The 22,503-nt window shown below is 43.3% G+C and overlaps 1 protein-coding gene across 1 annotated transcript in view; it reads right to left on the minus strand.

The window, feature by feature from the left end:
- KIF26A (kinesin family member 26A) overlaps positions 1 to 22,503 on the minus strand; it is a gene marked incomplete at its 5' end in the record, with an annotated part of 150,061 nt that overhangs the window by 70,314 nt on the left and 57,244 nt on the right. Inside the window, one exon of the mRNA XM_077466822.1 lies at positions 1,726 to 1,909. Within this exon, the coding sequence (XP_077322948.1) occupies positions 1,726 to 1,909 (184 nt within the window). The remainder of the gene's footprint in view (positions 1 to 1,725; positions 1,910 to 22,503) is intronic.

Consider the following 22,503-nt stretch of genomic DNA (forward strand, 5'->3'; position numbering starts at 1 on the left):
TATATAACCTAAATCTGAGGCTGCAACCAATTAAGCAGATGCGCCATCACCATTACAATCTGAAAAGCAATCCACCCGTTACGAAGCCTATTTCTATAAATCAGGACTGCTAAAGTGCCCACCACCATTTATTTTTCGCCAAAAATGCCAGCTGCTCTCCTGCTGCAATGAAGATCCAGAATGCATACAATAAGCATCATCACCAAGTCCATAATCCATAGCTTAAAGCAGCCTTTCTCAACCTTTTCAACACAGAGGAACCCTTGAAATAGTTATCCAGTATCGGGGGAACCCCTGCTAAAAATTTGGAATCTACAACTCCTGATACTTTAGCGTGATGGTCAGTGGGAAGAACGTTCCTTACACTTGTGGTCATTGAGAAGAATTACCTCCTTACAGATAGCTAAAAAGATCAATGGTGTCAGTGGGAACTTATCTGAGAGGCAGAAATGGCCCAATGCTGAAGGAACCCCTAGCAACCTCTGGAGGAACCCTAGTTGAGAATCGCTGCTCTAATGCATGTTTGTACTTTTTTTATTTTTTTTATTTTTTATTTTGTAGGATGGACAAGCTGAACGTGGTTGTACACCCTGTAGGACTGTGTAGGAGGGACAAGCTGAACGTGGTTGTACACCCTGTAGGACTGTGTAGGAGGGACAAGCTGAACGTGGTTGTACACCCTGTAGGACTGTGTAGGAGGGACAAGCTGAACGTGGTTGTACACCCTGTAGGACTGTGTAGGAGGGACAAGCTGAACGTGGTTGTACACCCTGTAGGACTGTGTAGGAGGGACAAGCTGAACGTGGTTGTACACCCTGTAGGACTGTGTAGGAGGGACAAGCTGAACGTGGTTGTACACCCTGTAGGACTGTGTAGGAGGGACAAGTTGAAAGTGGTTGTACACCCTGTACAACCACTGTGACGTCACGCGACTCCGGGCAGTCACCGAGGCGGTGTTCGCGGCCGCGGAAGGAAGAGGGCAAAGATGGACGCTCCCTGCTCGTGGGGACAACGGAGACATTGCGGGCTTTGTTTTAAGGTAAGTGACACATAGTGTCATTGGGAAGAATTACCTCCTTACAGATAGCTAAAAAGATCAATGGTGTCGGTGGGAACTTATCCGAGAGGCAGAAATGGCCCAATGCTGAAGGAACCCCTAGAAAACTCTGGAGGAACCCTGGTTGAGAATCACTGGCTTAAAGTGTGGTGAAGGGTCTGAACACGTCAGGTTTGTATGTCTCCATTATGGAGATCCTTGTCCTGTTGACCTTCGTCACCAGCACTGAAAGTGAAGAAAAAACACAAAATCTAGGTTTTCACCAAAGCAGGATTAAAGCTACATGAATATTCCAGTGGGGACCCTTGTTATGGTGATTTTCCTCACTTTGGACAGCTGTCCTCTCCTGTCCTGTTGTGTCTACTTTACAGGAAATTAAGGAAATCTCCCCCATGACATTCCAGATGAAAAAAAAAAAAAATCTGCATTTTTTTTTTTTTTTTTTTACCATTCTGTACTGTAAGAAAAAAAAAAAGAAAAAAAGTTGGCTTTAGACGTGCCCCCCTCCCAACAATGTTCTTGGTAATCACAATGATCTAAAGAATACAGATTGTGTTGGCAGAAGGATAGAATTGGAAAAATAGATCAATGCTAGAAAAAAGTTAGCAAATATCTGGTAAGTATTATTTATACCACATTACAAAAAAAAATGCTTCTGTTTATTTTACCTTTCCCATGCCGGGGTTGTCTTTGATTTTCGACACTGCTCTCATCAAACATGGAGGAGCTGGCGGTGGACAAAGCTGAAGAATGCCGCTGAAGTTGGTCAGGAAACTGGAGTATTCCCTGGAGTGCGGAAGCGGCGGATGGTACTTCTTGCGCTTCGAGGACAGGTTGAGCTTCTGCGCCGCTCTGCAACAAAGTAACAAGAAAAGTCACTTAGTGCAAAAACCCCAAGCAATTCAGTCCATCAAAACAGATGTTCATTGTCATCTTGGCCTGTTTAACAAATCAAGTCATTTCATCCTAATCACATTTCATAAGAACAAATCACCAAGAGACCCATAGAGGAAAAATTCAGGCTGAGATGCAGGCAGCAAGTTGCCGACTTAATCTGTCCCCCAGCAGAATTTCAATTATTGGGCAACTTTTTATCCAACAGCTTGACAGCTGAGTCCAAGACTTCTGAAATCTCACTGACATCGTAAAAAATGCTTATATGGTCCCCTAGCCACCGTCGGCACCAGATGGGCTCCATGGAGCCGGCAGTTAAGGAGATATTGCATGCCACTCTTAACGTCTTATCGGTACAATGAAACGACATTCCCATACATATTACTAACACACTGCGGCAAATGAAAAGGCTTCACAGACGCATTTTTCATCTCTTAAAGCAATTTGCGCTGTTACAGAAAAGCTTTTATATTATTACCTAGCGCTGAATTACCAGCGCTTTGTGTAAAGGCCTTATCAGTAATATATCAACACCACATATGTATAATCCACAGGGATTTGCTAAAACACGCTGATGCGTTCTGAAACATTTACACCAATTACTGTAAATGTGGCTTTTTTTTGGAAGAAAAATAGATTTTAACAGATGCAGCTTGGCAGGTACATGGTTTTACAACAAAAAAGAGATAAAACATACTAATTATCCATTAAAAGCTCTTACATTACTTGTTTGCTAATGCTTACCGATATACCAAATCCTTACTATGGATATTCTCTATGAACAGTGTAGTCTACAACTGTGTGCTTCAATGTTGAATAGCATATGCTGCATTTTGATTGGTCATTGTATTTAGATATGATAAATAATAAAGGCTATTCAAAGTCAGATTGCATGTATTAAACACCCCTACAAGCAAAGAACACCAGATACATTTTATGTGCATAACCAAGCTTTGCCAAACTTAGCGCCACTACCAACTTGGTGCAAATACCCAACAAATCTCAGTATCAAATACAGAGTTCTATTGAAACAAGAATGATTGCAAGTGAGTAGTTTAGAAGAGCACAAACAAGCCAACTTTTACAAAGCTACCATTGGACTACAGGGGATCTGAAGAATGTTATGGGGAGCCAGAGAAGTGACAATAAAACCCGGTGCTAGGAGTAATTCTTTGGTTTTGTTATTACAGGCTTATAAATGTGATAGGCAGATCTGATAACTTCTTTGCACAGCTACCACTGGTCTAAAGCAGGGGTCTCAAAACTGTAACTGGAAGCAGCCCTTATCTTGCCTTTATCCCATCCTTGGGGCACTATTCCATCCACTGACAAAGGAGCATCATTCTTGTTGCTCAAACCAACAATGAGGCACTATTCCTCCAACTAACACAATCGAAAGGGCAAAATTTCTTCCATTGACCCCAACGATGGGTCACTAGTCCTCCCACTGACACCAAAGATATGGTATTGTTTACTCCCACTGGATAGCTAAACATTATTTACTTCCTATGGCCCTAGTCTGGCCCCACTAGTTTGACTTCATAGTCAACTGATCAGAGCTGATAACACTGCTTGACATTTTAGAGTGCACAGGAAGTTAGGAGCTCACTGTACTTCTGGCAGAATGAACGGATAATTTTGTTTGCAGTTGCAGTGGTTCCTCTGTTCTTGTATATGGATCTACGCCATAGATGCAGAGCATAAACCATGTCACAGGTACATTGACTAGATCGAGTTGAAGGGTGTTATACAACGTGTGCTACACTGGGGGGGTACGAGGGAATTTATTAACGGTAAAGGACAACTGCACTAAAGGTGCTTGGTAAAGAAGAACTCCGCTTAAGATCCATATCGCTAGCAAGAGTAATATGTGCATAGTATTAAATGATATGCATTTTATATACAGATCCATAGCCAATACAGGGAAACACCAGCGTAATATTATGATAACACATGCTGCAGGATACGCCACCTAAACATTATGTAAAACCTGATGTGGAAAGGTGCTACTCTGTAAAACTCACACAGCTTTCAGTGGAACTCTATTGTTCAAGCTGTACATAGACTTTCATAGAGATAGTCTGAAGGACAGTTTGGCCCTTTGTTTTGCAAATTTGTAGATCCCTGGTCAAGAGCATTCCCCAAACAAGAACCTAAACCATGAGTTAAAATTTGTTCCCCCCCCCCCCCCAAACATATTATTTTAAAGGTCTATTTGCCATATGTGACTGGGAAACAAGGATAGAGCATTGTTAACCCATAACAGAGAGCACCTGAACAAGGATTGTCAAGGTAGGATCACCACGTATTTTAACGATGGCTTCAAAAATGGATGGATTCAAAAAGATTGATAATGACTATTGAAATTACATTAACATGTTGATGATTGAGATTTAAATGTGTGGATTTATATCTCTACCTAAAGCCAATAACCAGTTAAAATCAGCATCCGCGTGTAGCGTTCTATCTTCCAGAGCTCCCTGGGACACTGAAACTGAGACCATTCGGTATGCAAATATCAACTTTCAGCTCCAGCAAGTCTGGGATCTAGTATGTATACCGTCCATAAAACTAGTGCAGATCTCTTGATTAGTGAGGCTCATTCCCTGTATCAGTGGGGGTGTGGGGCATCTGCCACAACTGCAACTTCATACTTGGAATTTAAAACAAGTTTACTTTTAAACGTGGCGTTTCTCAAATCCACTAAAACTATATATCCCACATCATTTCCAATATACATTTTTTATTTGCTCTAAAACTAAATGCAGCTAAACCTTGTGTTAATGATTGACTGAAACCAACTCATTCTCATTTATGTGCTAATAAATATTTCATATTTAATGATCCAATTAGCAGTTTATCTCTACCTTTCCAGATAATCAATGACTGGTTGTCTAACTTGAGCTGCAGAATGTACATATTTATCCCCAATGCCCGTACACACAGCAGCCACAAATCAATGACTATAGCTTCCATGTTATTTTTGCACACAATGTGAAAAGTTCTCTTCACGCTGCCCTTGGAAACACGTCAGGAAAATAGAAAGCGCACATCTACTTCGATAGACAATCAGTAAAACATAGAGGAGAGAGAGAACTGATGAGATAATTACATCTCCAAAAGATTCAGCCTGGAAATTCCCTAGCGGAAGCCTGCAGGAGAAAGTTTAAAGAAAAAAAAACAACACATTTTGACAATCTTGGTGTTCCAGTAGACTGAATTTGCCGTTAATAGGAATGTTGCGTTGACCAGCTTGCAAAAATTTTATTTCCATGTGTTCAGAAAAACAACTGTCTATTTTTATTAAAAAATATATTTTGTGCTTGTAAAGGATCAGTCCACCCAAAAATGGGTTTTTACTAGCTGCTGGAGAGATAGACCATCTGAAAAGGTCTTGCATCCCTCACGGGATCTTTTGGTGAGATCTCAACACACATGCTGTGACCATTATGAGTGGATTCCACTCTCCTAGAACACCCAAGGGTGGACAAGAACACCCAAAACTCCCAGGCAAATGTAAACAGTTGGGTATTATGGGAGGGGAATACCAATTTTGGAGTATTCAAGGCACATAAGAAGGACCAGGACCTTACTCAGCCCACCAGATTACACAAGGAACTATAACTTCTGAGTGGACGTGCCTTTTAAACATTAGGATGATCACTTTTGCAAAACACACAGAAGAAAAGCATAACAAAGATAAATTCCCTGGGATGACCGGAATATTAGCACATACTATTTGGCTCATCTACTCTCAAATAGACATGAAATTAGAAGCAATATTAAGTACTTAACAAGCTTTTCCTTAAGTGGCACTGCACTAATGTGCGTCTAAGATGCGACATTAAGTTGGTATTTTATGGTGCTTTAAAAATCTTCATGTTGGATAAAATATAGGAAAAATAAACATTTTGCACTTGGCAAAAGACTGAATTTAACAACAAATTAAATGGCTTATCCAGATTAAACAATCAACAATTTGTGCTCCTCTTCCTCAGACACAGAAATCCCCTGGAGTGGCTAAAATGCAACACTACGGGCTTAGCCGTTATAATCCAATGGAAACGATTTGTGGATCTGCCAAAATGTTTCAAACAGTAGAATTGCTTTGGCCTTTAAAGTTATGCTTTGCAGCCATTTATGCCGCGTACACACGGTCGGATTTTCCGATGGAAAATGTTTGATGGGAGCTTTTTGTTGGAAATTCAGACCGTGTGTAGGCTCCATCGGACATTTCCCATCGGAATTTCCGACACACAAAATTTGAGATCTGGATCTCAAATTTTCCGACAACAAAACGCGTTGTTGGAAATTCCGATCGTGTATACACAATTCCGACGCACAAAGTTCTATGCATGCTCAGAATCAAGCAGAAGAGCTGCATTGGCTATTGAACTTCAATTGACTCGGCTCGTCGTACGTCACTGCGTTCTTGACGTTCAGAATTTCCGACAACATTATGTGACTGTGTGTATGCAAGACAAGTTTGAGCCAACATCCGTTGGAAAAAAAAATCCCGTGGATTTTGTTGTCGGAATGTCCGATCGTGTGTATGCAGCATAACAGTGCCAGTGCTACTGATTTCCTGGAGCCTCTTGTTAGCCACTTCCTTTCTACATGTATTCCAGAGATGGTTGAATGGCCAATTCACGGCTCTGGTTTTTATGATGGAGACAACAGTGTATCATACCTGTGTAATGTTAAAATGACCACTTGTAGTCTCCATGAGAAGCCCATGTGACAATTCAGAAAAAGGTCCCATGTCGCCCCATAACACGAAGTACACAAACAAGGACCTTCATAGCAGGATCACTAGGTATTATTTTAACCTCTTCGCACCGGCGCCTCCTGGCCCTTTAAGAGGTTTATAATGTTGAGAGGCAGGGCTTAAGATCATGTGACTGCTGTGATTGGCTGTCACATGATCAGAAAACTCCCAATTGCAAGCAGCGATCAGGAGCTTTCGGTTAGGCGATGGTAACTGTGCCGGGACCACACAGTGCAAGCACTCTCGGCACAGCTGTATTGACAGCAATCCATGAAAATATGTGTGTGGACGGCGCAAAGGTTAAAGACTGCTGTAGATTGCTAAATATTGAAAATTACCTTTGAAATGATAGTAACGAGTATTTAAACCTTAAACATTGGGGTTGATTTACTCATACTGAAGAGTGCAAAATCTGGTGCATCTGTGCATGGTTGCCAATCAGCTTCTAACTTCAGACATCCCAAGTCTCCCGCATTTCCCCGACACCCGCAAGTGTCGGGTGATATCCTGGCTGAGCCTGCCACTCAGCCACAGACAGAAAACAGAGTAGCCCGAGCGGCCGCCACAGCCGTACTCCATTCGGCCACCTGGTGGGGGATTCCTTGTCCATCCCCGATTCCCGGATCATACCATGGCTATGACAGACAGAGAGTGAGTTAGACTGTGAAACTCAGTCTGCAATTGTCTGTCAGCATTAGTACTGTGTCTGCAGCCGAGGGAACCCGCCCTGCAGCCGGATGTAATGACGTTCTCGCCCTGGAAGACTAGTCTGTGTGAGGAGTAACAAAGCCCCGCCTTCTAGATAGACAGAACACTGATCCAATGACTTTGTTACAGTGGCTGCCGGGATATTCGAATTGAAGGTGTGCGACAGAGCTTTGTGTGATTAGACTGCATTTCGTTGGCCCTGGTAGGGCTGCATTTCGTTGGCCCTGGTAGGGCTGCATTTCGTTGGCATTGGTAGGGCTGCATTTTAAGGGCACTGATTAGGCAGCATTTCATGGGCACTGATTAGGCAGCATTTCATGGGCACTGATTAGGCAGCATTTCATGGGCACTGATCAGGCTGCATGTCACATAATGACTCCTACCACCATGTCCACTTCAAAATCACTGAAGTGGTCATGGTGGTTAGAGTGTTCCTTTAATATCTCTCAGAAGAAGTAAACATCTGTATACTGATTCCACTAGAGGATTGATCATCCTCTAGCTATGTTAAATTGATGTGGGGGGGGGGGGGGGGTTGTCATGGGGCACCACCTACCTGAAATTCGTTTTTTGCAGGTTGGGATGCCTGTAACTTCAGCTTGTTCAATTATGCTTTGACAAAAAGAAAAAATGGAAGCCAATTTCCATACCGGTTTCCATGCAGAACTGCACCAGATTTTGCACACTCCAGTTTTAGTAAAACAACCCCACTATATCACTTTGCAATCTTAACACCCTTGCCTTGCATCTATGGAGGAGCAGATTTGTCACCTAGGATAACACTGCTTGAGATTTTAGTGCAGCAGAAGTATAGTGCTCAGAAAGTTAGGAGCCCACTGGACTTCTAGCAGAATGAACAGGTCATTTGTTTGTACTTATTGAACAGATATAGCAAAATGCATGCAAAAGTATACTCGATAGACCAAAAATGAACAAATAAAAAGAGTTCAATGTTAGGGTTTACATACACATTAAAGATTATTTGAATTTTAGCGTTTGTACTTTGTGACGTACAGCAACCAAGCAATTAGGGCAACCAAGCAATTAGGGCCTCTTGTACACCGCTGTTGGTAAACTGATTTTTAGGAGCAGTTGGGTATTTTTTCAGCTGCCCCAAACTCTATGTTATCAGTACATGTACAAAGGGTCGTTTTTAGTCTTTTTTTAGGCAGTTGAGTTTAGAAGCATTTTTTGGAAAGCAAAAAGATGTGTTCAGGATGGATGTTCAGAGGCATTTGAAATGCCAAATGCCTGTACCAGCTTGTAAACGCGGTAACCCACGTTTAGCCGCATTTTGTTTTCAGGCGTTTTTAATGGAGATACATTTTTGACCATTTGCAATGTAAAAAACACAAACGAGGCATGTAAACGTGGCGCAACGGATGTTTTTAAACGTCGGTTACTATACGTCAAGTTGAATCGTTCAGGAGAGGTTTTGAAACGTCCGTGTACACGAAGCCTAATTGTATTTAGGAGCAGGAGGGGTATGCTTGCAGTACCCATATGATTTTAAATATTGCATTTCAGTTTACTTGAATATGATGAGGCTTCCAAAAATGCAGCACATCTGACGTTTCCCCCATGTGTTAGAGTGCGGTTCACGTATGAGAATCTGCTCAGTTTAAAATTGCTGCTAATGGATCTGCTGCAACCCAAAGAGAGTAGCCTTTTTTTTTTAAATGTCTCCTTTTTCTACGACTTTATCTTTTCACTGCACAGAAAGCATGATTGCATCCGACACTTGAGGGATTACATCTACAAATTTCCTGTATTCTCCACTGGTCTGCAGCCTGGACAGAGAAAGAGATAATTTCAGGACCATTCTCCAGCACATTAGATCAGGCTCTCTTGTGCTTCTTTTGTTAGTATTCAACAGACAGATTAACTTTAATCCAGTCTAATTTGTGTTTGTCTGAACCACAAATGCTCAAGCACGGGCCCCTATGGGCTCTCTTTGTCCTCCCTGCTTCCTAAATATCATCTCCAAAATAGGCTTCATTACCCTCTGAACAATTGAGATCTGCCAGGTTTGTTGAACCGAAAAACCCAACATGAGGAAGGACAAAGTTTGTGAGCTCCGTGCACCTCTGTACAGCTATGTTCCTGAAACCCGCAGATAATTAGCTTTGTACAAGCCACTCGTCTCCCTTCTAATCTGCTCCACAACACACAGCTCCCGGGCACGGGTCCAGCCAAATCCACATTTATTCGGAAATCCAGATTTTCGGACTTTCATCTTGGTCTTCACTTTTTATAAAATAACGTTTAGGTTTTTTTTTGTAAAATTATTCAACAACATTTCATTAAAAATGCACGGTGTTCAATAAAGTCTTAACGTTAATAAGGTGGCTGCAGTCCTATCAAGAATCACTGTAAGAAAATGGTTAAAACTGACTATGAAGGCTTTCATAAAACTCAGATTTATTGGAAAACGGAGAAGACATTCTGAGTTTCATACATGCTCTCCCTGTGCCTGCGTGGGTTTCCTCCGGGTACTCCTGTTTCCTCCCATACTCCAAAAACATGCTTGTAGGGTAATTGGCTCCTGTCTAAATTGGCCCTAGTATGTGTATGTATGAATGTGAGTTAGAGACCTTAGATTGTAAGCTCCTTGAGGGTAGAGACTGATGTGAATGTACAATGTATATAGAAAGCGCTGCGTAAATGGATGGCACTATATAAGTACCTAAAATATATATATATATATATATATATTTTTTTTTTTATATACATAAGCAGTGAGTGTGTTACTCAGATATTTTAAAGAGGAAGTAAACCCTGATGAGTTTACTTCCTCTTTCATTCCCTGCAAAGGTAAAGTATAATGGACTACTATGCATCGCATCGCATCGCATAGTAGTCCATTATGTGTCACTTACCTGACACAGGAGCCAGCGAAGTCACCGCTGTCCCCTGTAGTCCGCTGCATCCATCTTCTCGGTGGGTCTCGCTGCTCCGCCGCTGTTATTCGGCGCGCCACGTGCGGCATATCGCCGTTGACGGGTGCCGCGCTCAGTGCGCCTGCGCACCGCTGTCTCTGGCGCATGCGCCGTAGACAGCGGTGCCCGTCTTTCAGCAAATATCTCCTAAACCATGTAGGTTTAGGAGATATTTCTTGGACCTACAGGTAAGCCTTAATCTAGGCTTACCTGTAGGTCAAAGTGTGTTGTAAGGGTTTACAACCACTTTAAGTAGTTTAAAGACTGATTGTATTGCGCAAATCCCCCCCCCGCCCCCAAAAATGTTTGGACTGGAGTTGAGCTTTCAAGCTAAACACACAAATACATTCATAAACACTTGCAGTGGAGTTCCCTACTTATTACAAGGTTTGAATGCTTGTTTCAGCCTAAGATTTAATATTTAAAAGCTGTTTTACCTACCGTATCCCTTACTCCCCATAGTAGCCCGCACTCTCCTCTTTCCGCTGAAACCCTGGGTTGTGGGCAGGCCCTCTGCATCCTCACTTACCATACAGAACTGCTGGCCCTGCACTGTATGTGGTGATGGTAGAGTGCAACCAACAAAAGTAAAACCAAAGAGAAGTAGCTTCATAGGACCGGTAGCATGGAAGAGGGTGGAGCAAGAGACATGGAAAATAAAATGTATTTTTAATGGTACCCTAGACAAAGCCAAACGTTAAACGTTTGCAGTGCAGGGAGAGCCCACTTCAAGGCTAGTTTTGAAATTTTTCTGGAGTTCAGCTTTAAAGTGGTTGTAAACCCTTACAACACACTTTGACCTACAGGTAAGCCAAGATTAAGGCTTACCTGTAGGTCCAAGAAATATCTCCTAAACCTACACGGTTTAGGAGATATTTGCTGAAAGACTGGCCCCGCTGTCTACATCGCATGCGCCGTAGACAGCGGCGCGCAGGCGCACTGAGCGCGGCACCCGTCAACGGCGATATGCCGCGCGTGGCGTCTCCCATGCGCATGAGTGACGTCATCGCGGCTTCGCCGAATGACAGCGGCGGAGCAGCGGGACCCACTAAGAAGATGGATGCGCCGGACTACAGGGGACAGCGGTGACTTCGCTGGCTCCTGTGTCAGGTAAGTGACACATAATGGACTACTATGCGATGTGATGCGATGCATAGTAGTCCATTATGCTTTACCTTTGCAGGGAATGAAAGAGGAAGTAAACTCATCAGGGTTTACTTCCTCTTTAATGTATAAAGTACAAGTACATTGTACAGCAGGCACATATCAGGAATATAAAACGTTGTGTGTATTTTAGGATTGATGCACAAATGGGAGAAAGTGGCTTCCATTTCCCCAAAAAATTATTGTGGGGTGACTGCTGTAACCCCTTGAGAACTATAAAGTTTCTACATACAATAAATCAGGAGACCCCCGTTTAATGGGATAGTAATATTCAGTGGGGCTGAACTTCTGTCCATCATACCTCTGCAAATCAGTTGATTAAACCAACTCCTCAGGGCCGGATTAAGAGCATCACGGGCCTGGTGCTGAGGATTTTGATGGGCCTTTTTCATGGGAATAAATAAAATGAGAACACATTTTGTTTTGTTAAAATAAATGAAATATTAAAATAATAATCAATGAAACCACTCATTCACACTGTATGCACAAGAGAACCCATGTGGATGAGCCCTTCATTTTTTTTAATTATTTATTACATGTTTGAATTTTTTTTTATTATTATTTCTTGCAGTTTTTTTTTTTTATATAATTTTTTTTCGCAATGCTTTTTTTTTGGGGGGGGAGCAGTGTAAGGTGTCAATACTGCATTCACAGGGGGGCCCAGAGCAGGGGGAATCTAATGGACAGTCTGGGGTGATCAGTGCGGGGGGGGGGGGCAATTACAAGCATCGATCTCCTTCTAGAGGTGGAATGGCTTTCAGCTGCTTCATGGAAAGCCATAGAGGGAGACAATCATGGTGATGGTGCTTGTGATTGCCCCCCCACCGCACCAACCACCCCCAACTTTCAGACCCCCCCCCCCGCAGCAGGAGGTACAAGGAGCGTCTCATGCAGTGCAGTATCCAAATGGTCAGTCCATCCATGCTGGGCCTATATTAAGGTAATGGCCTGGAGCTGCAGCTCCAATAGCCCCTATGTTAATCTGGCCCTGCAAGTTACCTTAGTTTAGCTCAGCAGGTTGCGGAGTTTCAACTTTTTCTTGGCTACTTTTTACATATCATCCTTTGCCTTCTAAAGATAGAAACAGGAATATTTATGAAGGCAATGCAAAAAATATTGCAAAAATATTGCAAAAAAAATTGTAAAGCTGTAACAAAGATGTCGCTGATTCATTGTTATAGGCAACTATACTTTGCACACTTCCGTCTCTCAATGACACGAGCAGTTCATTTAACAAGATTCTTACACAGTTTCCTAAATTGTGACCAATTTTCAAAAATGGTAATATTCTCCTTCAAAATGTATTCAATAATGTTCTATTTTCTTTATAGTGGAAGTAAACTCCCCTATCGTTTTCAGCCAAGGAAGCCGCCATCTTTGCCTCTGTTTAATCTTCAATTGCTATGGTGCTGCACATGTGATTCGTTATGACACCAGCCATTGGATGGTTTGATAGTTTGGCTGAGAGCACAGCCAATGTGCAGTTAGCATTCCCGGCATGATTTTTTTTTTTAACTGTTTAATTTCATGGGTTTACTTCCACTTTAAGTTGTAAGCCCAAAATATTGCCATCAAAGTAGCGTAGTGCAAAGATAAATCTTTCTCACAATGTATCACAGTATGCTTCAGCCACAAACCTTTTTTTTTCTTTTATCTTGATTGTATGGGAAGTTTGTCCCATATGGGAAGACAAAACAACACACAAAGAATGACGTAGTTCAAGCATTTGATACTATGTTTATATTCCCTCTCTGTATGGTGCTCCTCGTATAACATCAACACACTGGCTGAGTAATGACCAGGACTGGTCTACAAATATGTGAGAATTACAAGAAAGAGCCGTGCCCACATTTACACGAAATTCCTTTCCAATTTTAATGTTCAACTTGGCGTGGCACTCTAATGCAAAGGGTCATTAAAACACTCCGCTAATGGAGATTTGTTGAAAGAGATTGTAAACAGTCAATCCATAAAGACCAAACTGTCAATTTTTTCGTGAAATACACACATTATTAGTACTGGCAAAAGAAGGCATTGATAACAAAAAAAAAATCCACTAGCCGTGCATAGTCGCTATTTTTTGAGCTGGAATATTGAGCATCTTATATGAAGACGTGCAAAAATGTATAACGTTAATTCAACTGTGGGCTGAATTAAGTGGAATCAGACCTCAGGAGGCCCAGATTAGGTCTTCTGAGGGTCAACCATACTTAGCCCTTGTACACACGATCGGAGATTCCGACGGAATGTGTCCGATCGGAGCGTTTTGTCGGATATTCCAACTGTGTGTGGTCTACATCGGACTGTTTCCGTCTGAATATCCGTCGGACCAAATTTTCCAACTTGCCGGAAATACTTTCCGACAAAATGCTCCGATCGGACATACTCCGATCATGTGTAGAGAATTCCGATCGGACAAAGTGCCACGCATGCTCAGATCAAATTCCTACATCAAAGCTATTGGCTACTAGCCTGAACGTAGTCCCGTCTTAACGAAATTACGTCATCACGTTCTGAAAGATCGGATTTTCCGACAACTTTGTCCGACCGCGTGTATGCAACAGTTTCGGACAAAATCCGACGGATTTGGTTGTCGGAATCTCCAACCGTGTGTACAAGGGCTTAGAGACACTGTCACGTTGGTCATTCATTTCACAGATACTTTGTTATCTTTATATTTTATGATGTAGAAAACAAGCTAGCACAAAAAAAAAAATATATATATATATATATATATATATATATATAAAATCTGTTTAAAAAGAAACATCCATTTAAATTAGGATTTAACATCCAATGGATTGGCCAGTAACCAGGTGGCTAGTATCATTAAGTTAAACCATGACTTGGGTTTGTCCATAGAGAAATGCAGCAGAAAACCACAAAAGTTTAAAAGGCAGATAAAAATAAAAGCAAGGCATTAATGTGTCTGCTGTAAATAGAATGCATCACAGCTGTTTCTATAAGCTCTGGCTCCTGAGTACCGTTACTCAGGGACTGGCGTCCGTTCATAATGGTCATCCTTCTACTTCTACTGACCCGCCCCCCCCCCCCCCCCCCCGACAAGCAGAAATCATGTCGAAGTTTTATAAATGCTACAACACAGAGAAGGGATTTAGTGGAAACGGTATAAATGTAACTATGCTGTATATTCCTAATCATACAAGATTACCTAAAGTATATGCAAATCTAATCACCAATATCTGATATTAAGGTTGGGTTCACACTGCTGTGATGCGGGAACGCTGCGAATCTACTGCGGGTTCCCGCATCGCTTGCCTCCCGAGGGCAGTACACACTGCCCAATGTGAACTGCTGGGAGTGTCAGTGAAAAGTTAATGACACCACCAAATCAGTTCGCATATCGCAGTGTGATCTGCAAACTCGGACAGGAATCGGATCGCATGGTGTGAACACCCATGCGATCCGATTCTGCTGCGGACCAAAAAAAGGGTCCTGTGCGAGTCTGGGCAGGATGCGATGCAAATTCAGCCATACTATCTGTATGGCTGAAATCGCATCGCACAGAGATCGCTTGTGATTTGCACTGCAGTGCGGTGCGAATCACATCCGATCTCGTACACCGCAGCAGTGTGAACCCAACCTAAATCCCTACCAGATTTAATCTCTCACCGGACTTTGTGAGCATGTCGGGAGCCACTGGCTACTGCTGGTTTCAATCAAATTCAGTGATTTGGGGGGGGGGCTCGGGATCAAGCTTGCACAATGTTTCCCTTGCCTAGCAAGGGGCTTGCTAGGAGCCAGGAGCGCCGGTGTTCTGTACAAAAGTGTCCGCTGTGTACTACGCAGGTGCAGTGCTTGCGCAGTACGGAGGACAAGGAGATTCGGAAAATCTCCAAACATGAACGGCGCAGCGAGTCCAGGTGCAAGCCCCTCCATCCAAGTGGACATAGGGCTGCACATATTAGAGGGCCCCTCGCGGGTTTCGCTACGCTTCGGGCACGGCCTCGCTTCGCTCGGCTCTTTTTATTCTAACTCTGTGTCCACTTGGATGGTGGGGGCTTGAACCTGGACTCACGGCGCCGGCGCCGTTCATCTTCGGCTATTTTCGGAATCTGCTTGCATGCGCAGTACACAGCGGACACTATCCGATGGGGGACACTATTTGACATGACACCGGCAGGGGACCACAGAAGAGGAGGAATGGTGCTGTCTTGGGAGATAATTCTTTAACCACTTAAGGACCGACACACGCGGATATACGTACAAATTTTGAAGAGGAATAGCTAGCTGACATAACCCCGGTATCCTCTTCTTCGGCCGGTGGTCTGCTTTCCGATAATAGTGGTCTCTGCGGCGGGTTCGCCGCATGTTCACTTTTATTGGCGGCAGGGAAGGTCATCCCTCCCTCGCGGAGGCGATCGGATCTTCTCTCTTGTTGAGTATGGAGATGAGTGAGGGGAAGATGCTGCTCCCCCCCCCCCCCCCCATGTCTATACCATTGCAGGGCAGAAATTACTTTTTTTTTTTTATTATTATTGCATTTTAGTGTAAATATGAGAGCTGAGGTCTTTTTGTCTGTTCAGAGCTAGTTGGGGGTGCCATTTAAAATTTTTATACCAATTAGATACTAAATATTATATAAAAAAAAAAAGAAAAGATCACATCTCTGCAACACTTTTCCCATATTGTATCACTCGAAAATTATCTTTTGATCCTGCCAGATATCCAGTGAGCTCCTATCTTCTCCTAGCTGACAACTCTGCATTTGTTGGATTGAAATCCCAAGCAGTGTTGTCATCCCTGCTTGTGTTTTCCCTTATTGGACTGCAGGTGACCCCACATGTTATGGAGAAGAGGAAGGGGGATGAGTTCTAAGGGGTCAGAAGGTAGGAACACAGGCATGATTTTTGGTTTTCAATGTAGCAGAAGAAAAACGTGTCAGCTCACTACAGGAGATTAGAAGCTTACTGGATTTCTGGAGGAATCAACAGGTATTTTTCTGTACTTGCAAAGTTTGTAAAGGGACACAGCATGAGGAAATTTACTTTTATTGTAGAGATGTACTGAATATTTATTTATTTCAGTTACTTATATAGCGCCATCAATTTACGCAGCGCTTTACATATACATTGTACATTCACATCAGTCCCTACCCTCAAGGAGCTTGCAATCGGAGGTCCCTAACTCACATTCATAAATACTAGGGACAATTTAGACAGGATCCAATTAACCTACCAGCATGTCTTTGGAGTGTAGGAGGAAACCGGAGTACCCGGAGGAAACCCACGCAGGCACAGGGAGAACATGCAAACTCCAGGCAGGTAGTGACGTGGTTGGGATTCGAACCAGCGACCTTTTTTACTGCTGGGTGAGAGTGCTAACCACTACACCACTGTGCTGCTGAATATGTTTTTTTATGTTTTGCCATACACTTTTGGTATGAACGCAAGAGATGCAATGAACGGAAATGTATCACTGATCAGTACAAAATTTTGCAACATTTCTCTAACATCCAATCAGAGGGAAAAGTAATTATGACAATGGACAGGATTCTTTCCCTGTAAGATATACTGTATCATTTAAATACAAACATTCTTACTTTCAACTCTGCTCATCTCCTCTAAAGGGAAGGGAAATGCATCTCAAATAGGAAGTCTATGTTAATAGACTCTAGTAATTGAATTGCGCTAATAACGATCTGGCTAAAATTAAAATTATCTAGAAACCAGAAAAGGAATAATCTTGCTGTGCACAGGAAAAAAAAAAGGTCAAGCTGTCATTTCCATGAACGATAGTCGGAGAGAATAACGTGTTAACTCAGAAAGGCATGCAAAAGCGGTATGTTTGGAGACCAGCTGGTATGTATATGTGCATATAATATTTCTTTATAAGAACATAGCTGCAATTGTAGGGTTTTTAGAAATATGCTATTTTTTTTTTTTATTGACAAAGAAAAACTGCGCATGCGCACGGGAGCCGCTGCTCGCGGCATATCGCCGTTGACCGCCGTGCGCTCAATGCGCCTGCGCGTCGCTGTCTACGCCGCATGCGCCGTAGACATCGGTGCCTGTCTTTCGGCAAGTATCTCCTAAAACGTGTAGGTTTAGGAGATATTTCTTGGACCTACAGGTAAGCCTTAATCTAGGCTTACCTATAGGTCAAAGTGTGTTGTAAGGGTTTACAACCCCTTTAATGCTTGCCATTTGGTAAGCAGAATCTACATCTACGGTGATCGGGCACTTTTTTTTTATATTTGTGCATGCGCACTGTGGTATTCATTAACCAGTGTCTACAGAAGTGGTCATCAACCCTGTCCTCAGGGCCCACTAACAGGCCAGGTTTGCAAGATAACTAAAATATATCACAGGTGATATATTTTGCTGCTCAGTGATTGTAGTATTCTAGTCTGCATCTCCCCAAGGTAATGCATAAAACCTGACCTGTTAGTGGGCCCTGAGGACAGGGTTGATGACCACTGGTCTACAGCATTTCCATTTCCTTGATCTTCCTGGCATCATGTGGGTTTTTATGGACTCAATTGTATGAAATTTTGTAGCACAGATTTTTTATTCGTATCTAAAAATGTATTAGTATTTTAGGGCCATGCTGTGGGTAGGTACTTCCCAAGATGGACATTTTTACCCCTCCCCCCTTTCCAAATCAGCATGTCAACCAGACAACGGCCATTTTCAGAATGAAAGTTCCGTAGTGGCAGTCCATGTGTTACTATGGAGTGTACTGCAACATATGGGTTATCTACGATGCACAGACTTCAAACCAAAAAGCGGAAATGTTATTTACTATGCTACGTACCCATTTATATAGTAACAAATGCAGCCAATTCACATTCTTCTTTGCCCTTGTACACACGGTCGGAGATTCCGACAACCAAATCCGTCGGATTAATTCCGGAAGAGGTCCGAAAGTGATGTTGCATACAGACGGTCGGACAAAGTTGTCGGAAAATCCGATTGTACATAACGTGATGACGTTATTTCGTTACGACGGGACTACGTTCAGGCTAGTAGGCAATAGCTTTGGTCTAGGAATTTGATCTGAGCATGCATGGCACTTTGTCCGTCGGAGTAGGCTACACATGATCGGAGTATGTCCGATAGGAGCATTTTGTCGGAAAATTTTACCGGCAAGTTGGAAAAGTTGGTCCGTCGGATATTCCGACGGAAACAGTCCGATGCAGACCACACACAGTCGGAATATCCGACTAAACGATCCGATCGGACACATTCCGTCGGAATCTCCGACTGTGTGTACAAGGGCTTTCACTTACTTCAGTAAAACAAAACCTAATTATTTGCTATGGGTTATGGTTGGTTACTATAGGTTACTGCACGTTGCCCTGTCAGGCAAAAGCAATCGATATACTGTAATATATTCCTCCACAGCAGCGCATATTTGACTTGTGACGCTCCCTTTTCCCATTGTTCAACTGTTAGGAGAGAAGGAAAGGTCCGTGTAAGCTATGAGTTGTCGAGTTGTAGCTTACACGTGGCCATGGACACCCCACCATGTGACAGCATTGTGTGACCTCGGCTATGCTCCCGCATACCCAGAAGTACTAGTTATTTTCTTTGGCTCCTAGCACTAAGCGCAGCAACAAGGGAGTGATAGAAAAGTATAAAAGTTTATGTTGGGGATGAAGGGGAACTGAAGCCAACCCGTTGCATTGCTCTGAATGGGCAAAGCAAAAGTTGACTTTAAGCCGCATTACAGTTCTGTATTTATTAAACCCAGATCAAGTTATAGGTAATAAATCGCACTTTCCCATTACAATTTATTTTAAAGGCCAAGCCATCCTATATAGATAGCAAGAGCTCTCGCTGTTATCAGCTCCCACTGATGCAACAACTATCTCCATCCATTTTATGATGAATGCAGCAAACGAAATAAGACACCATGGGGGGAGAGAGATAAAAGGAGAAGCATGGTGAGATCTCTCCATTGGAGTCCCTACAATGATGGGCTGATTTTCTTAATACCGATTAGAAAACAATAGGGATGAGTCCACTGTTTAAATCGAATGTGTGTTCGCCCGTTCGCCTTTTTGCCCATTCGCCGAATTTCGAACATTATGGGGCGTTCGTGGGCAATTCGAGCGCGTGAAAAGCCCCATAATGCACTGCGAGATCGCAGTGCATTGAAGTCCGATGATTGGCAAAAGCATGCAACTGAACTGCATGCTATGGCCAATCAAAGCGGACTCTGCTGTGAGAGCCATGATTGGCCAAAGGCAAGGTACCTTTGGCCAATCATGGCTTAGGGGGCTAAGTTCATGCCCCACACTATGTAAGGCTGCTTAGTGGCCATACCCTTGCCCTAAATAAAAGAAAAAAGGAGTGGGGTCCGCTCCAGAATCCATACCAGACCCTTATCTGAGCACGCAACCTGCCACAGGAAAAGGGTGGGGGCGAGACAGGGCCCCCCTCCTGAACCGTACCAGGCCACATGGGGAGGGTGCTTTGGGGTCCTTGCCCCCTCTGACGTCACATGACCGGGTGGCTCCGCCCTTGGCTATATAGCAGCTCTCAGTGCGAAAAGACTGCAGTTGGAGTGACGCCTCCCATTGAGGCGCAGTTTTTCCGTTTTTTTTTTTCGGTCCGTCTGCACTGTGATTGAAGAGGGATGGGCATCACGTGACAGTTTTTGACACAAATTGTCAAAAACTGTCTCCTGTCATGTTTACTTTTTTGACCCTTTTTTGGGTGAATGGGTAGGGGAACAATGTACCTAATACCCATTTACATGGGGGAGCCAGGATCTCGGGCCCCTTTGTTAAAGGGGGCTTCCAGATTCTGATAAGCACCCCGCTCGCAGACCCCCACAAACACAGGGCAAGGGTTGTGGGTATAAGGCTCTTGTCCCCATCGATATGGGGGACACGGTGCTTTGGGGGGGACCCCACAGCACCCTCCCCATGTTGAGGGCTTGTGGCCTGGTATGGTTTAGGTACGCTATCTCGTCCCCCCACCTTTTCCTGAGGCCTGGCAGGTTGAGTGTTCGGATAAGGGCCTGGTATTGATTTTGGGGGGACCCCCATGCCATTTTTTTTATTTTAGTGTGGGGTTCCCCTTAATATTCATACCAGAAGGGCCTGTTATGGACTGGGGGGAGAACCCAAGCCATTTTTTTCAATGATTTTTATTTACATTGCCGAGATCCGACAATACATCACAGCCGCTAGCAGTTTTAAATTACATTTTTTTCCTTTAGAAATTTTGCTGTGGTACTGTTATGAACATGGGAAAGATGCACTACTTTACAGGCAGACTAAGTAGACCCCCCCCAGGCACAATATTTAAAGGAACATCTAATTTTTATTGTTTCACTTTAAGCATTATTAAAAATCACTGCTCCTGAAAAAACGGCCGTTTATAAAACTTTTTTTTTTTACATGTCCCTCGGGGGCAGTACCCGTGTGTCCGCAAACACTTTTTATGGCAAGAACTTGCATATAAGCCTTTAAAATGAGCGCGTTTGCTTTTTCATGTTCCTGTCCCATAGACTAATGATGTTTGCAAACTTTTTTTTGCCTGTTCACATGTTCTGCTGCGAACCGAACCGCGGGGGGGGGGGGCTATTTGGCTCATCCCTAGCCCATAATTGAAGCCCCTTTAAAGAACCCTCCCCACTATTGTAGCAATATTGGAGGTACATTTTTGTTGGGGAGGTGGGAGTGGGTACCTAGTTCTGGCAGATACCTGCTCCTACTTCTGCTGGAATTGTCCCCCCCCCCCCCCCCCCCCGCCCACAACCACTTGGGACACACCACAGGTCCCAAGAGGCTGCTGGACCATTCACAAAGCGCAGCATGATGCATGTATGCCCAGTGGAAAGCCAGTTTGAAGCCACGAGTCCCAGCCAGCTTTCCACGTTAGACATGCCAGCCTCGGAGACTTGAAGACTGGCGCAGGACCAGCTTGGGTGAGAACAGCCCTGGATCCCTGGACAGGTAAGTGTCCTCCCTCCCACTCCCCTCTAACTAACCACTGGAATAAAAACAAAAACTATCCAAATGTCACTTTTTACTTCTGTTTCTATATGGGGTTGTTCTTTGGGTGCCCATATCACTGTCTGCTTGATGTGAACAGCTCCTCTTGGTGGAGGTGACACTTCCAGTGGTTGTGTCCTCTCCACCAATGGCAGAAGAACCCACACATTCAGTGAGGGGACCAGTACCTAAGAGGATAAGAAGCATGAAATGTCTGGTCCCCAGGGCAGGATATTAGTTTTGCTCATAGAGGGAACTTTAACTCCATTATACTGCAGCATGGCTTAGAATAGATGTTGTAATCAAGACTGAGAGGTAAAGTAATGTACTTTAAATTTCATGTTTTCCTGGAGTTGGGCTTTATTATTTCCACATATTTAAATACTTAACCAGGGGCGGACTGACAACTCATGGAGCCCCCGGGCAATAGGAGATTGTGGGGCCCCCAAGCAATCAGAGATTATGGGGCCACACAGTATACACAAACACACACAGTATACAATCACACAGTATACACATACATGTACACACAGTATACACAGACATGTTTCTATTGACTGAGAAGGTACTGGAGAGGTGATGCCGCTATAATCTCTGGATTTTTAGACGAAAAGGATGTCGGTAAGGGACATTTCAGAGACAGATTTAAAAAAAAAACACAGATTTTTACATACTGTCCCTGGTTTTACTGAGGCTGGCAACCCTGATGGGGCCCCCCAGTGGCCCGGGGCCCTCGGGCAGTGCCCGAGTGGCTGAATGGTCAGTCCGCCCCTGTACTTAACCTGAAATGTTTTCATCTAATGGGCTTTGGCTGCTGCACAGATAGCTCTGCATGAAAAAATAAAAATATATATATATAGAAAAAAAACCTAGTAAATAATATTCACTGTGATACTATCATAACACAGATAAAGACGGGCTGGCTGAAGGATATCCAAGGAGCCATAAAACATATTTCTGTTTTTAAAACTGCAAAGCTATAAAACTAAACTACATATCTGAG

Source organism: Lithobates pipiens, unplaced genomic scaffold (assembly GCF_037356315.1).
Source record: "Lithobates pipiens isolate NorthernLeopardFrog02 unplaced genomic scaffold, aLitPip1_a1.2 Scaffold_37, whole genome shotgun sequence".
Taxonomy (NCBI): domain Eukaryota; kingdom Metazoa; phylum Chordata; class Amphibia; order Anura; family Ranidae; genus Lithobates; species Lithobates pipiens.